General features: G+C 45.4%; 1 protein-coding gene across 2 annotated transcripts in view; it reads right to left on the bottom strand.

Annotated features, from left to right (window-relative positions):
• The window catches only part of arm (armadillo), a 65,493-nt gene that overhangs the window by 30,817 nt on the left and 16,940 nt on the right, over positions 1-17,736 (bottom strand). For both annotated transcript variants that reach the window (XR_008608557.2, XM_050193570.3), the window contains exons 9-12: positions 11,039-11,349; positions 3,007-3,261; positions 1,155-1,322; positions 931-1,081 (exon numbers count right to left, since the gene is read on the bottom strand). Coding sequence is in view for 1 of the 2 variants with exons in the window: in XM_050193570.3 (XP_050049527.1) it covers positions 931-1,081; positions 1,155-1,322; positions 3,007-3,261; positions 11,039-11,349 (885 nt within the window). In the remaining variant the exon portion in view is untranslated. The remainder of the gene's footprint in view (positions 1-930; positions 1,082-1,154; positions 1,323-3,006; positions 3,262-11,038; positions 11,350-17,736) is intronic.

Genomic DNA, 17,736 nt, shown 5'->3' with positions numbered 1-17,736 from the left:
TGACTGAAATGCACCTCTGTAAGCAGGGAACGTCTTGTTATTCACGGAGTGAACGAGTACATGCGCAGCGGTTTCAGCATCCCATTGTTTCATCGCAGCCGAGCACTCCTTCCCTTGGTGCACACGAGATGGCGCCACCAGTCACATGTCGGCGAATTTTTTTTCGTCAGCCGTCGCTTCAGACGATGCAGATTTCGATTCATTCTGGCAGAATTGGCCAAACATCTGGCTCAGGACGTCGTACAAACGACAAATTACGGTCAAACGGCACCTGTGCGCAAAACTACAGTGTGAACAAGTACGCGAGAAAAAGACTACCACTGCCTGCCGTTTTCACATGCGCACAGCAGACCCTCGGCATTTTGCGGCGTTGACACGGCTGCTCCACACATCAAACCAAAAATCCACGAGATGAAAGACGAGGTTTTCGAACAGCTCACACGAGGAAGCGGTACGAATAGGATGGTCGAACAAAGAAAGCGCATTGCTGCAAACGTCAACTCGCCCCTTCGCGCGCTCAGTGTGGACGATCGCTCGCAATGGGCCTCGAGGTGGGTAAGCGTGACGTGATATCCGGTTTTGCCAGAGCTTTCAGAGGAGGCCGGTAGGTGCTGTGATATGAGAAATATTCACTAAAATAATTACTTTTCGCTCACTTCTCCTCAGAAAGAGTGTTGTTTTGGTCGCTCTCGGTGCGACAGCTATCACTGGAGACAGAAATCTCGGCGACAAATTTTTTATTCACTATCCCTTTAATGAAAAAATTTTATGATAGCAAAATGTCAATATAATGCGGCTTAACATGTGAATACCATGCATGCTAAAAGACCTTGTGCTGAAGAAGAGTGGCTCTGCTTTGCTTCAACTGCACTTCACACAACATTTGTGGCGCATGATGGCCATGAAAATAAAGAAAAGACAAAAGCTCACCAACTCCCTCATTTCTGGAATGCAGAAGATCCGTGAGTGGAGCGGTAGCACCGTCTGCTTCAATCATCTCGGCGCCTTCTTTGTCGGCTGCCAGCTCACACAGGACTCCAGCGGCAACACGCTGTATATTCTCGATGTCGCTGTACAGGAGCTGAAAACATACCCCCACAATTATGCTTCTTACCAAAGTAGACAACATACTGCAACAGAAGGAAAATACTGACCTGCACAAACACTGGAATGACGTTGAGGCCGCGGATGATGGCTCGGTTGTGCGTTTCTCGCGCTAGAATGTGCAGAGCCCCAACCGTGCCTTCTACAATTTCTTCCATGCGCACACCATCCGAGTACGCCCCCTGCTGACTGCCGTTTGAAGCCACACTGGAACGTTGCTGCATAGAAAATGTCAAGAAACTTGGCACCCTGCAATAATGTCATTAGCAGAATGGCAATTCGCTCAAACTAAAGAGTCATTTGAGTACACTCATTCAGTGGAAAGGAGCTCTGTGCAGGCTGGCATACAGTAACCATTCACAAGAACATGCAATTGTGTAATGGTGATAAATTGTCCAGCCCTACAATTTCAAAGGGTAAACAAATGACTGAATGGCGTACAATAAAATCTTCCTAATTCAAATTTCACAACTAGAAAAAAATTAAAGAGAAAGAAAAAAGCCTAAATTATTTGCATGTCTAATTATCAAACCATCAAGGAAAACAAACTTGTGAAAAAACTGTTGCCCTTCCTTCTGATTTACAGAAAACCTGCACAAAACCACAGCTTTCTTCATCTGTGCAGATAACCATTTGTACTTCGCCACAAGAACATGCATAAAGGAGGCGGAAAAGGCAGGAACTTGCATAAAACATCTATGAAACAGTGAGGGTGTATTGAGTCTTCCTTCACAGTGTGGTGGTGGAAGCAGCAATGACGCACATTCTGATACTATTATGTGCTCTTTATTACCATGTGCACTCCCAGATTATCTCGTCACCAGTGTGATCCAGTCTAATCACACTTAATTGTACATAGTGACATTTTTTAGGGAAGTAGCATTCAAAGGACATTTCACTAATTTGCAAATAGCTTTTGTTATGTTTTTGATCACATGCTTTTCACTAAATCAAAACAAAACCATCACTTGCTGAGACTGCTGTTGTAATCACTACCATAGGAGAATCAGTGGTTGCAATGGTCACAAAGGCATGCTGATAACACTGCATTACGCACAACGCAAAACACAAGGGGACAGAAAGCACACACATGCAAAAAAGTGCTCCTGCTAGCTTCCCACAATTCCATTCCAAGTGAAATGCGTGCTGCATTTTAATGAGATAGTAGCATCGTATTTCTTTGCATAATGGAGTTCACCAGGACTTGTCCAAATTTATCGATGTGCAGCCAAGTAGCTCAACATTAACAAGCATTTGATGCTAGTGAATAATGTGTGCATTTGCTGGAAGCAGAATGCAAACCCCAAATTCCTTTCTCAATTAATGGCAATTGAAGTATTGAGCTATTCTACTGCATGAATTCTCAATTAATGGCAATTGAAGTATTGAGCTATTCTACTGCATTAAGCTTTGATTCTACCGAAGTCCTTCGTGGCACACAAAGACCCCCCCCCTATCACTTGAGAGCGTGAGATTCCAAACACAGCCTTGCTTCCATGGCAGCCCCAGTGGAACTCTTGATGCACAGGTCAGGACCACAAGGAATTCCACATGCAAACTTTCATTGCAACCATTCACAGCCAAGATGGCTTTCCCCCCCATCAAGGCAAGATCCCAGGCCTTTCAGATTAGCCATTGCACTAGTGAATTTTCTATAAAACATTCTGAACTGTTTTAGTTTATTGTCGTGCTATGCAACCATCAGCTGTAAGGCAACATTTGCTTTCAGAACAATCATTCAAAACTCTTATGACTACAACTCAGCTGCAACCACACAGTTTCAGCTTTCGATAGGAGCACTCTGAGCACTGTCACAATCCAACCATTGTTAGAGATTGCAAAGCCAGTGTTCTAATGCCCAAATTTTACAATGGGGAGGACGTCACACCAGCTTTTGCTCACCCTTTGAGTGTCCTGATAGGATTTGTGCAACAGCTGGACAAGGCGAGGAATGGCCCCGTGCTCGCGCAGCGGTGCATGATTGGCCGGGCACAGGGCCAAGTTGCGGATCAACCCAATGACAGCCTTGACCAGGGGCCAGCGGCTTGGAGGGTGCAGAAGCTTGACTATCACTTGCAGGCCATAGTTGAGCCGCACAGAGTTTTGCGCTAGCTCGGCCTCCGGGTGCCTGCATGTCAAGTGCCGCAACGCACACACCTGCAAAAATAAAGAAGCGCACTCAATGGCAGAAACATCCACTTCACACTGAGTATTCACAAAGTTTACCTGTATGAAATAAAACTAACAGTATGCCAGTGGTGCTCACTTAGCACCACCAGCTCTTTACACTGGCTTCATGCCAGATAAGCTAACTCCATGGTGCACTTGTGACAGCAGCCAATGCACATAAACAAGAGCCAATCAAAACATGATCCTTCCAGTGATGGAAGCGCGGCACTTGGTCTTTTGAAGCAGCTTTGGGAGCAGGAAAAATCAGTTTGGAGCAGAAATATATGCTGATTGGAGCAAGAAACTAACTTGCTGCTCTCGTGCAAAAAAAAAGAAGCTGTATAGGTTAGTACATTCTGAAACATTGCATTTAATATGTGTTATACTAAGTTGCAAGTATTTTTTCTTCCAACTTGCTGTTTGATTTTATGGTTATTATATAAGTGGATGAAGTGTAAGCTTAATACTAATTCACAGTTATTTCTGCATTTCAATAAAGAGTCCGGGCTGCCTAGTTGTCATAAAATTCACCTCAGGCATTTATTGATATACCACTAAGCGATTGCTAGAAAGGAGTGTCGAGCAGCCGTGCCCTCACAATCATGTGTCACCATAATTACATCACGTAATTATTATTGCCATAGCAATTATATGGACCCTCCTCGTGAATTTCCGTGGTCGTCGCCGCTGGGGGTTCCGTATAATTTCAAAAGCGTGTGCGATTTGAGCCACGAAGGATGTTTGCTTGATGCATGGTACCGCCTTGTGCGCGCAAAATATTCACAATACCGAGCAGATGCATGATGGCGCAGACCTAGTGAAATACCTGCGATAAACTACAATTTGGCGCGGCACTTCCATCACCGTCATTCGGCTAGCGGAAAGCAGTTGACATCACTTTGAAGTTGCCAGGAAATGCAAATATAGCACAACCACTGACCAAAGCTTCGTCTGGCTACAGTGACGGCATGACCATAGCTGAAATACATACTGGCTTTGTTGCATGAAATTATGTGTATGCAGCAATGCACTGACAGGCTTTTCTGGCCACTTGTGGGATGAAGGCTTCTTTCCTGGCAATTGCGGTTTGTTTTTCGGGAATACCAATCATTTGGACTGTTAGTCAATTCCTGCCAAGCCCAAATAATATGTCAGCGACAGAACATATCGGTCTTCTGTATGCTGTGCTGTCAGCAAGCATTTCTTTATGGCTATTAAATCTTTTTAATCTTTTTTTTTTTTTTTGAACAAATCAAAACAGTGTAATGTACAGTACGTGTAGCTTACTTAATCCTTATGGATTACTTAAGTTAGATAATCTACTTAGTTACAATCTAACTGCAGCTAGCTCACAAATTAATGCAGCAGCCTGTCAGATGTTGCAGACAATTGCCAACATTTCATCCCCATAATTTCCGACACATCAAATCCCTGCTGTAGAAATCACCTGTTTGCATCTTCACATACGGTATTTATTTGAATCTAAGCCGATAGATATTTAAAGAACATTAGTTAGGAAACTCCAGGGTCAGTTTAGTTTCAAGGATATTGTTAGGAGCAGTTAAAACGAAAAACGGCACTCAGTGCCACCGCAAGAAGACATTGTAGCCATCACAATGTGCTGGGTAGCCGACTAAAGCACAGGCAAAAGGACGCAATTTTGACTGTTTTGTGGGCATGCCAGCACATTCATTCTTTTCATGCCAGCACATTCATTCTTTTTCTTTTATTCAACAATGGCTTACGGTTAGACATCAGTGTAATGGCACTGAGCAAGCGATGCCACTCATTACTACATTCAAGCAAAAAGTTGTGCTGATGGGAGAGCAGTAGTCTAACCTCCTGCTATTCTAGCAAACTTGATGGCACAAAAGGTAGTGCGCTGTATGAAGAAGCAAAACGAAGAGCCCAACAACAGCAAGTGAGCCAAGACAATTCCACTGCTGGCACCAGATACTGGTAATATAGGTTATCTGCCTTTCATAGATGTTCACTATTTATCTCTATCGGCTCATATTCAACGAGTTATATATATATATTTAGACCTTTCAAATTATGGGGGTCAGCTTAGAATTCAGGCTTGCTTAGATTCGAATAAATATGGTATCTCTATTCCTCCTCTTACCCTTTACCTACCGCAGTATTTTTGATAAAATATCTACAAATTACTGAATTTCCTTAAGTGTCCAATTAAACCTGTGCATCAAGGGATGTCCAGAAATAAGGTGAAGAATCTCAATAGGATGATTGGACAGTAAAACCTCGTTAAACCATACCTGCTTAAAAAGTAGTTTCGTTTTAAAAGTAGTATCCGACTCAGCAGCCATTGAACATAATGAGTTTCGTATCCACATAAACCGTACCGGCTTATTGGTACATATGTATTAACATATAACGTTTCCATTTTTCGTCACGCAATTGCAACGATAGGTCGGCCCGGCAGACCGAGTGTCAAATCAGAACGGCCTCCAAGCATAAACGCAGAGGGTGCTTGGAAGAGTGAAGCCACATCATTTCGGCACCATGCCAGAGAGTGTTGTGGCATTGTGCAAGCTATGACCAGTGATGGAAGTGGCACTTGGTTTTTTGGAGCAGCTTTCAGAGCAGGAAAAATCAGTTTGGAGCAGAAATATATGCTTTCGGAGCAGAAAAATTTGCTGTTTGAGCAAGAAAGGAATGCTTTGGTGCACTAACTTACTGCTCTGGTGCGAAGAGGGAGCTTTGTATAAGTTAGCACGTACTTTCGGAAACATGGCATTGAATGTGTGCTATACTAAGATGCAAGTATCTTTTTTTCAACTTGCTGTTCCGTTTTATTGTCATATAAGATAAAGATAAGCACAAACTTAATCCTAATTCACAGTCCTGTATTTCAATAAAGAACTTAATCATTTATTTTCACCGCATGCAACTGAGCCACCTGCAGTACAAATAGCCTACCACACGTTCATGTACACAGGCAGCACGGTCACAGCTACGTAAATTACTGTGTGTTTATCATCAATGTGCCTATACGTGTTCATAAATTTCTGCGCACGAAATAAAATATACAGTTGGTACAGAGTTGGAGTGATCAGACAGCCGCGGCCAACCACTAAGATTGTGCGGACCTTTACACAACTGGCATGGCCGTAGGGCCGGTACCTCGCCGGTCCCATATCACCCAACCCAGGCGATGGTTTTATCGCCACTCACGACGACATAGAAATCTGCTAGTTTGTTTTTCACACTGAAGTAGTACTTAATAGAACAATATTAGATCAAATGTGCGAGTGTTTCGTAAAGCAGCACCTAGTTCTAAATTACTGGCATGATCGCCAGCAACAATCCAATAGCATTTCGTCTCGCAGACGGAAAGCAAACACCGATCAGCGAGGCAGCTCGGGTGGCTTGCAAGTACTACATTTCATTTGCTACATGAAACGACAAAACCGAGAAAACCAGTTCATTTAAGTCCACTGTAATCGTGTTGTAAAAAATAAGTGCACTATGACGAGCTGCGGCCAGATCATAGGCGCCGTCGGTCATCATTAATTGTGGCAGTCAGCGAGATAGACCTACCGCCTACCGGGCACAATGCAAGAACATGCATCGGGTACATATCAAAGAAGCCCAGGTAGTCAAAATTATTATGGAGTTCCACACTACCGCGTGCCTCATAATGAAATCGTGGCTTTGGCAACTCCCCCCACCCCCAGCCCTCTAGAAAAAATGCGCGAGCGGGGGCAGGGAATGTGGGCGGAACCTAGACGATGCCACTATAGGGCCTAGAATACTATTGAATACATCGACATTGCCTACCGTTTGCAAACATGGTTAGGTCTCTATGCTGTAGCTATGATGGAAAGCATGTGAGGGTGACTTGATGCGCAGCACTCTCTTTCGCGTGCAAAATACGTGTCCCCAATTCGGAGCAGGTGCGCGTGGGCGCAGGCTTGGCACAATACCTGCCATATGCAACAATACTGAGCAGCATGTAGCAGGATATCCTTCAGGGCGCTGTATAGCACAATTGGCCTAGCACTTCCATCATTGCACGACACGCGTCATGCCAAAGCTCAGACAAAAACCGGGTGCTCAGCACAGAACAAAAATTGGACATAATTTGTGCTATCAAACGTGGCACGAAGAAGTCAGCACTGGCACGTGAGAGGGATCTACCATTGACTACGGTGTGCGGTACTTGGAATGCAAAGAAGTTGCTTGGCAGTGCTGCTACGACCGCGAAAAGATGTCGGCTACGAGGTTGGACTTTTTGCTATCGTTTCCTCTGTTATTGCCGAATTTTTCTTCTGTGCTGAACACCCAGTTTTTGTCTGAGCACGTGTTGCACACACATACACTTTTCTCCGTAGACTTCACACACTTGGGAATGAATGTCCACTGGTGCAGAGTTTTTTAAACAAAAAAAAAAAAAAAAAAAGAATCACAGAGCGTAATTCGCATCTGGCGGGAGAAGCAAGCGAGAGCTCCATCTCAGAACAGCTGCCAACCAAGCTAAGACTGAGCATCACAGACAGCTCACCGGGGCGGGGCTTGGAGAGGGGGAACCAAGCTACACGCTAGTGTCGCCGTATCCCGCATAATAGCGTTCCTCGAGACTGGAGCTCCTTGGGAACCTTAATTTTCGTACAACCCTCGTACTTTGACAACCGCGAAAGGTTCGGAGAGTGTTCAAAAATCACCGCCTGGAGGCGAAAAGCCAACTGCTTAGAAAACAAAAATATAGTTCTCCTCCTTCACATCCGAAAGCGCAGTGTTTCCGTGAGTGGCGCGGAAGGTCTCGAAAGCGGCATTTCAAGCCATCGTTAGCGGGCTAATGATGATCAATAGGTGCAGTAGGTGTGCACTCCCCCCCAGTGGCCAATAGCATCGCCCGCACCGGGACGACGCTATCAGGTAAAGCGCTGGCAGCTGAGAATGAATGCTATGTCTGCCTCTTGCTCCAATGGGTCACCGAAACTCGAGATTACGCAACCTCCAACATTAAACGCGCAGGAAAACAGCTTACACGGTGCCATGCCCTCTCAGGACGCCCACTCTTTCCACACGCGGCAGTTTACCTCTAAAGCAGGGTGCGCGGCTGCATATGGGCTCAGCAGCACTTGCAGCCATGGCTGAGCATGCACCAGAAATCACGACGCACGCCAACTTACCACCACCCCCTGCCCCTTCCGCACACGATCACGTTACAGCGAGCTGACTCCCCTCCCCCTCTTTCCCTTTGCTCGCACAGGAAGGCGTCACTTGTGAAGCCACCATCTTTCTTGTCTCACACTCTTTCACACACACCTAAAGCACACTGTGCGCTGGGCGCGATAGCACCTTATTGCACTTGGGACTTTCACGGCGACAGATTTGAGAAGTGTGTTTGCAAGCAGTCGCTTGTAATTCAATCATTTGACCATCTGTGTGCACGAAGGTTCCATTTATTGTCTCGGCATTTCTTTGCGGCGCCAGTGAAATTTCGTTATATTGAAATCGCAAGCACACTTCGTTATATCGAGGTTCTAAATACATGGTGTTTTATGGACGAGGTTATGAAAAGTTACATGCTTCATTATATCGAGAATTTCGTTATACTGAAGTTCGTTATATCGAGGTTTAACTGTATTATGTTCCCATTTGATCTTACATTGTATTTGAAAGTGGCCGCCATGTAAATATAACAGTGCAGTGAGAAATTGGCCCTCGTATGTGGAAACAATCTACCAATTCGTTACAGCAAGCGACCAAAGTTTGCAATAAACGAACAAAGTTGCACAAGCGAGGCGCTGCACAAACATTGGGAGAAAGCATGCACAGAGCAGTTGGCGAAGCATCTGAAAAAGCGCGCATCGATTAAGACCTACCGGGAACCACGCACACTTGGCCAATTCTGCCAAGTACAGGGCTACATTTGCTTTGGGGCCTGCAAGGGTCTTATTTGCATTTCACAACTGCTAGTTCTCTTTGGTGAGCTTTGGCACAGTAAAACCGTGTTATGCAGTGAAGCGTACACAAACTACTGATGTAGGGGCCACTGCCATGAAACACTGTACGTGTTCCTTAATTATACTACACGTGCACATGTGCCGTTCCTGGTCACAGTACGAGCACAGAGGTATCTAATAAGTGCATTGGCAACCACTTGGACTGTTTCCGACGTGCTGTGGCAACTTGCGCGCTTTGTTACGGTTATGTTTTCCTGGCTGGTAATTTTTTCCACGGTCCCTTTTTAAAAGCGTGTTGACGGGGTTTAACTGTATTTTCATCCATGACACTTATGTTACAATGCTCAACTCAAGCCCAGGTACAGCGCAGAGGGACAGCCACTTCAAAACCATGGCACCACATTCAGGTTTCTTTTGTGCTCTTACATTCTCTTTCTTCTCGAATTTGTTAGCACATGAAGCAGCATTTGTGCTATTTTTCAGTGGAATGTAGTTTGGAAAGGGATGAGTAACAAGTTGCACCATAAGGTTATCTGACTTGCTGCGGAAGACTTCCGACAACTCGATCTCCAACAATGACGAAGATTAATAAACCAATCTCAGTTAGCAAAAAAAAGTGCAGTGTAGGCTGCGATACCTCACAAATAAAAGTACTGTCTTTCTGTCATTGGGCCTCACATTACATTAGAGTAAAACGGTACCTCAAGCCAACACACACAACAAATCCCATAAAATGAGCATGTCATAAATACACGGTTCGTACAAAACATCAGACTCAAAATTCAAGAACAATTCAAGAATTGCAAGAATGTTGAAGCCGAAATTCGAGGAGGGGGAAACAAACCTTATCCGTAGACACACACTGAAAAGTAGTGACATCTGCCTCCTTTTAGCAGCAATTTCCTTGCAGCTAAGCAACTGCCGAGTTGGACCAGGCTTCAAGCTCTTCAGGTCACCTTTCTAAGCTGCTTTCCCATTGTAATGTTGATCTCCTTCTCGCCACGTTAAAGCCAGATGCTCAGACTTACTTTTGCAAGGCATTTCTAGAGCCTAGGGATCTAAAATGAAGTCATGATGGTCGCGGTGTGAACCAGCTAGCAAAACAAATGGTGGCACGACTGGGTCGCTTGACCAGGCTTTGTCCAGTTCAATGATGGCCACGGCAATTTAAACAAGCCTGTCATTGGAGGCCGTAGGCACGCGACATTGCAATTGTTTAGTTACATTCAAAAAAAAAAAAAAAAGAAGATCTAGGATGGTTTCTTGATAGATAGTGTCCCTGGCATAGCCCCTATGCCAGTTTGTTACACTAAATGTTCAAAAGTCACCCACAACTCCAGTTTTCAAGGAAATTCAAGGAGTTTTAAGGGCCTTGAATTCCTTTATTCAAGTTCAAGGGTCTTCAAGAAGGTGTACAAACCTCGAAATAATGGTGCTTACAGAAGCTAAAAGTTACTAAGAAATTACTCCATGTAATTAGATTGTAGTGCTAACAATACAGGCAGGGCACTTACTACCCGCTGGCAATAACATTGTTGCAGGAAGCAAGTTAAATACTAGCACAGGGCAAGTATGCAGCAATGCGGCAGATTTCCGCTGACTAATACACAAGCATCACACTGATCAACATGCAATTTATTCTCCTGCTCATGCGCTTTCAGTGCCTTCCCTCTAAAAATTTCCAATAACTACACAAATGTCTTTACATGCGACAACACTGAGGACTGCCTCACTGATACCTTATGGCATGCTGGTGAGCACACGGTAGTCAACTGCCATCTGGCAATTTAACTGCACAAACATCGGATGTAAACGTCAAAAAGGGCACTCACAGCAGGCTCTGTGATCTCCTCTCTGTCTCCTGCCTGGATAACTGTGCGTACAAGGGCCTCAATGCCCCCTACGTGACATAAGGTCACTTTGTTGCGGTGGTTGTTGCAGGTCAAGTTGGAAAGGATGCCCGCAGCGCAAGTCACCACGTTGATGTCACCACTTGCCAGCAGCTGGACCAGACTGGCCAGCAAAGGCTCTAGGCTCTCCTGCTTGAGTGCAGCATCCGAAAGGTTGCGCAACGTCCACAGGCAATTCAGCACCAGCCGCTGGCTTTGATGCCCCAGGTGCATCGACGTGGCCTGCACTCCACCTAATTGGACAACAGAACAACATGAAGTGAACGAAACCACAGCCCTACATTCCCCTTACACTATCTACGAAAAAGAATGAAAAACATGAGACTTAGTAACAACCCAAGCACAAGCCCATCTGGCAGTCTGCCTTAGTAGTGCTGTCACACAATATGCACACCTTGAGAGGGAGGTCGATATCTAAGCTCTTAGAAGAAAGCACCATGAGGGACTGCAGCACTCCCTTGAATTATTAGCTCAGCTGCCTCTGATGGACAATTTCCTGGTTTCCAAATAATCTTGTGTCTTGAATGCAGCAGTTTGGCACAATCTGGTTAATCTATTTTTCTATGTTCCTATCATTTGTTGGTGGACTTATTTAAACTTGAAACGCACAAGGCTGGTTCATGATAAGAAAACTGGTGGTGGTCCAGTGATTTCATTGTCTTGGGCATTCACATGTGCTGCGTTTTAGCTGTCCATTGTCCTCCGCCGTAGCTATGTCGATCGTGGTTGCTAACCCCGGCTTCCATAGCTTGACGTTTGTGAATGCCGGCTTGCTTGTTTGGGTGGTGATAGCACCATCGGCTACATGTGAATGTAAGGAAAGGCAGATGCCATACGACTGTGCTAGCAGCCTGGCCAGGCTATTCGGTAATGCACTAATGGTGGTTGCAGATTCACACCACCGAAAATGGCACAGAGTGTCGAAAACAAGGGGTGTGCAAATATCAAATTTTCCACTTCAATGTGAATTTGAATAATGAAAACCAAGTGGCGAATCGAAATGAATATTTTTCAAATATGAATATTCTTGGTTTTGCAAAAATGCTATTTTATCTGTAACCAGAGGTACACAAAAAAAAGTTTACTGCACAGCAACTAAGATACAGGAAAATGATGCTTTGTGATCAAAAAAATTCTCTTTACAGTAAAACCTTGTTAACCCGGAAAATCTGATAATTCGAACGCATCCTCTGGTCCAGGCAGGCGTATGCATTCATTGAGGTATCGCATAACTGGAATTGTATTTTATAACTGCGAGGTTGGCAAAATAATTTCTATACACAAAAACTGCCCTAAATCATCACAAAAACTCTCGCCCTATATCCTTTACAAGTGTCCCTTCAAAAATAATGAAGCACATCATTTATTCACACATCATGAAATTTCTATTTCCTAATTTTTTCGACCTCTACCAACATGGATTCCTAAAAGGTCGCTCGTGCTTTATCCAACTAGCCCTGTTCATTAACGATATCAACCCTAGCCTAGACATTAACATACCCGTCGACGCACTCTTTTTAGATTTTGAGAAAGCTTTTGACAAAGCTGCTCATGAATGCTGTCTGCTGAAACTCACATTTAAACCTTAACCACCTTGTCCTAAATAGGGAGCACAACTTCCTCACTTATCGTCAACAGTTTGTATGGGCTAACAATCGTGCATCTCGTAACACGGTAACAACCTTGACTCTACAAAACTGCAAAATGATCTGCATCACGTTGAAAAATGGTGCAGCATGTGGTTGATGTCGCTCCACACAAAGAAAACTGTGCTCATTTCCTTTCATCAGTCCTCGTATTCCACAACATGTTATACAATTTACAGTTTCCAAATATCTTCCTTACACTCGTAAAAATATTTTGTGCTCTGCCTATCTCATAATCTTACCTGGTCATTTCACATAATAAACATCACAAATGATGTTAACCGCACCCTTGCTTATTTTTGTAACTTGCATCACACCCCGTTGGCTGTAAAAATACTTGCTTACAAACACTGGTATCATTGAAATTCAAATATGCCAGTACAATTTATTCAAATATGCCAGCACAATTTGGGAACCCCATCAGATCAACCTTTCAAACATGCTGGAATCAGTCAAAAATTGTGCTGGGAGGTTCATTTATTCAGAATAGTACTTTTATTTAACAAGCGTCACTGCACTAAAATCCCGGGAACAACCTTCCCAGTCTTGAATCCCACTGCAAATTTCGAGGCTTTTCCCTTTACACAAATTTTATCACTTGTCAATTAACCACGCTGTCACAGCTCCTGCTCATCGGCTACAGTCAACGACTGAATTTTCGGACGCCCAAATTTTCGGACATGCCTGATATTTCGGACGTCTTCGCGGCACCGCCACGAGCCCCATAGAATCAATGTATAAGGACATCTGAAGTTTCGGACGCTCGAACCCCCCGCCGTCCAATTTTCCGGACTTTTTGACGGACGGAAGGAATTTTTGGCTCCTCGCGCAGCGCCCTTGAGAAGGAAATCCACTTGCAGCCGAAGCATATCACCACTTTGAAGCACAACTAGCCGAATCTAGTCGTCACACACCGATTTGGTCTGGCCACGCTGGCTATGTTCATCGCCGCACTTCCGCCTTTGGCGGAGTTTCCGGAGCGGCGCCATTTTGTTTGTTTGCGCAGGCCACGTTTTGGCTAGCGTGGTGTGTGGTTGTCTGTTGTGTCAAGTGTGCTCTGCGACGCTAGGCCTAGGTGCTTCGACGCTCGTGAGCGAACTCCACTGTTCGCAACTTGAGGATTTCGCTTGCCTTCGATGGCGCCCACTCCGTCTTCGTCGTCCTCGCCGATGGCATCGAAGCGCGGAAAGCAGTACAGTCGGACGACATGATCAACGACCTCCGCTCTGCTGGGGTTTCCATACCCACGGAAATAACTTTTTGAACAGTTTGTTGACGCTGACAACGAGCTCGACTTCCGCGCAGAACTGACTGACGAGGAAATAGTCCGTCGGGTTGTGGGGGATTCAGAAGACTCCGATGTTGAAAATGAGGAGCCAATGCCTGCGCCACCTACAGGCGCCGAGTTGACGTGAGCACTGTTGACTCTTTCATCGGTGTACAGTGCTGACATGACCCTTGCTCAGATCGAGGCGAATATGATCGCATGCAACCGGAACGCCGTCAAAACAACAATGAACAAGTTCTTCAAGCCACTGCAGCAATAACACCGCCTGCCGGACGATGCACATGTACATAATAAACCGGCAGTCGGCTGCATACAGAGTTTTTGAACGCCTCTTTTTATAGCCACTTCACTGATGCTGTGGCAGGGTTTCGGAAGCCTGTTACTTCGCCCTTTACCTCTAGATCTGAGAAAAAAATAAAAAGGGTGCGTTTTTCGCATGCATTCATTTTTTCGGACTGCCTGAATTTTCGGACGTTTTTATGTTCCCTAGAGGGTCCGAAAAACCGGTCGTTGACTGTATTGCTTCGCATCAGTCGCCAAACAGCTGTTCATCCTTCACATGCCCACACATCTGTGCATTTTAATTCATCTTTCATCCAAACAGCAAAAAATTGGAACAAGTTACCTATAGATGCTGTAAACAACACCGATGCTGATAAATTTAAAGCGGTTCTGGTGGACATTATGAAACAGTGTTATGCTTTGCTCACTCTTTCCATATTGTAATGCACTACATCGAAATCTTTATATGTATACATCAAGTGAATTTTTGTTTTCTTTTTGATTTTACTGCGCTAAATATATACAAGGCTGTTCTGTGCTAAACATATATACAAGGTATTGTTGCAGTAAATATTACACATATGCACGTTTATTTTACTTTATATGTGTTGCATTTACGAACTGTTTGTACTTGTTATTCATAGTTATTTTCTATTGTGATTAGCATTTCTTTCCTGTTGTTGAGTTGTTTCTATGCGTGCTTTACCATGCCTCATGTAAAACCACGGAACAGGGGTATTTTGAGGTACTTAAATGAATACTGGCAATCCTCGTTGCTTCTTAAGCCAGGTTTTCAATCTAGTTTGCCATTGAGGCATCCTGATGGTACTCAACTACTTTATAACAAGGATCTAAAAACATTACTAAGCCTGTTACTTCGTCAAATTTGTGATCTGGAAACAGTCTTTTTAGGCACTTAGCCAGATTAATAGAAGACACAGAGGTTTCCACCTGGCAGGTGGTCTTGTCCACATGCATGATGAGACAGCATAGTTTGGGTACTTCATCTGATAGTGTCAAGTTGCCAGAAGCACCGTTAAGGGCCCAGTGACAGTGCTCTGTTCTTACATTCAATATGCATCACTGCAATACAGAGTACGCTTCGCCACAAGGCCAACCTTCATGGAGTGAAAAAGCAACAAACTTTCGGTGTCTGCCACTCAGCGACGGCCGCCCGGCACCTAAAAACTGGCTGTTCGCCTACAACCTACTTTCTCGATATTCACTGACCAGCGAAAGCCGCCACCCAAAGTGGTTACGCGCTTCAATGAGATCGTAGCACAAGCGTTGGCTTCCTTCCCTCACTCGGGCCGAGCTCCTCTAGCCACAACAATTCCTTGTGGGCTGTGCTGGCGGTGTTCGCCCACTCTTGCTTGCATGAAGTGTGGGGTGACGAATACGCAGCAGCACACTGCACTGGATTAGATGAAGCTGACCTAAAGAACCGGCAGCAGCAATTTCTGAGGGTTCTACTATTTCTCATTGTAGAAGTGTCTTACGAATCAAATGAATACTAACAGATTTGAATCAAATATTCAAAGTTTCAAATATTCGCACACTGCTACCAAAAACAAACTTTTGCACAGTATACCCTAAAACCTCACTATAACGCAACTGAAGGGGTGGCCCCGAAATTACTTCACTATAACTAGGGCTGTGCGAAGATTCAATATTTCTGCATAATATTGAGTACCGTATTTACTCGTATAATGATTGCACTCGTGTAATGATCGCACCCCCGAATTTTGTTGCCAAAATTCTTTTTTTTTTCTTTCCCGTGTAATGATCGCACCCTGAACTTTTCGCAACGATATGTTGTGTGCCAAGTCTAGCTATTGATGATCGCGCTTACCATCTGTCGAATGCTACGCAAACGACTCTTAGAGACACACCAAGTGGTCTGCATGCACCCAACATTCTTATTAAGCAGATGCCCCATTTCATTCCTCTCATCACTTTCCGCACTTCCATGACAAAAAAGAAAAGCTTCAACCAAACTTGCCTCGGCTTTATTATTTGTAGGCTTCATAATGGTTTTGGTCAACATCAACATAAAGGGCGCCTTTGGATTCTTCTGGTCTGCACTCGTGGGCATGCATCAAATCGCGAGCGGCAACAATAGTTGCCGCGTTTACACTGGTATGTTAGAAGTGTACCCTATTCACACACCGACGCTTATAACGCAGCTAAGATATTCGCTCACCCTTAGTGGAAACCCTTATTAGGATTAGGATAGCAGTGAAGACAAATGTCGCAGTTTCCGCAGCAAGCCCGTCATGTGTTTCTATGTCACTGGCAGCTAAGCGATGTGGGGATGCGCGACTCTCGCGCGTCCCCTGATGTTTTTCCCGCATAGCGCATCCCCTGATATGCTGTTTTCCCGCACGGCTCGCGTGGCCTGGCGGTCGGAGTGGTACAAGCGCGGTGCGAGAGATGGCGCGACTGTCGCGCTGCTGCGGGGTTACTTGGGCGCCGAAAGGGAAGGCGCTTGCTCTCTTTGGTTCGAGGTCGTCGGCGGGCGCGGACGTCCGTGCGGGCGCCGTCGGATGCTTCTGCAAGACTGTCTCGCGTGGCCGCCTTCGAACGTGCCACCATTCGCGTGACTGTACACGCGAACGACCAGGCGTTGGGATCCAGCATGGGGCGAATATATTCGCTCGCAATGCGGTCGCGGTAAGTCGGACCTCCTAGATTTGTCGCGCGCCCATCGGCATGTTTTGGGGATAGCAACTCGGCTAGCAGGCATTGATCTATGAAAGGTGCAATAAATGCCCTTGTGATTGTTTGCACTACTGTGTTGTCGTTCCTTTGTCCCAAGAGTACGGAGGAGAACCCCGTATCTCCCACATCTGGCTGCCCAACGTGGACCTCTTGGAGCATCGGACGATAATTTTAACAGTGTTGCTTCGTTCAAGACCTTTGTTTGAACCGAAGCGTAGGCCTAGCGTGGATTTTGATCGCTAGCGTCGGCGGCGTGCTTTCTTGAGCGAGGCGGCGGTGGCTGTAGTGTGTTTGAACATGTCAACATGCTAAGCCTTTTCGCAAGTGTTTTTCTTTAATGGAATTCGTTGGTACGAGAGCCACGTGGTCTGCATCCTGGGAGAGCGAGGCTGAGCGCCCGCGGAGCAGTGGCAAGCCTGAAGCGAGTGAGTACGGAAGCCTCGTGGGTGGTCCGAATTTCTTATGTAAATAGCTTCTTCTATCTCTTTGACTCGGATGAAGTCGCGGCTCTGGGAGCCGGGTGGCCGCGGGCCACGGGTGCCACTACGGGCTGACTGGTATTGCGGCCTGGCACTGGGCGCTCCGACACCGTCTGGGACGGTGGGCGCCGTCAACTCTGATGCTGTGTGCACCGAGCGGAGTAGGACCACCTCACAGAGCTAACGTCTCCTCGCGGCTGCCTG

This window comes from Dermacentor andersoni, chromosome 1 (genome assembly GCF_023375885.2).
Source record: "Dermacentor andersoni chromosome 1, qqDerAnde1_hic_scaffold, whole genome shotgun sequence".
In the NCBI taxonomy this organism is placed as follows: domain Eukaryota; kingdom Metazoa; phylum Arthropoda; class Arachnida; order Ixodida; family Ixodidae; genus Dermacentor; species Dermacentor andersoni.
Note: the sequence above shows the minus strand (reverse complement) of the source record. Positions and strands in the feature narration are given on the sequence as shown.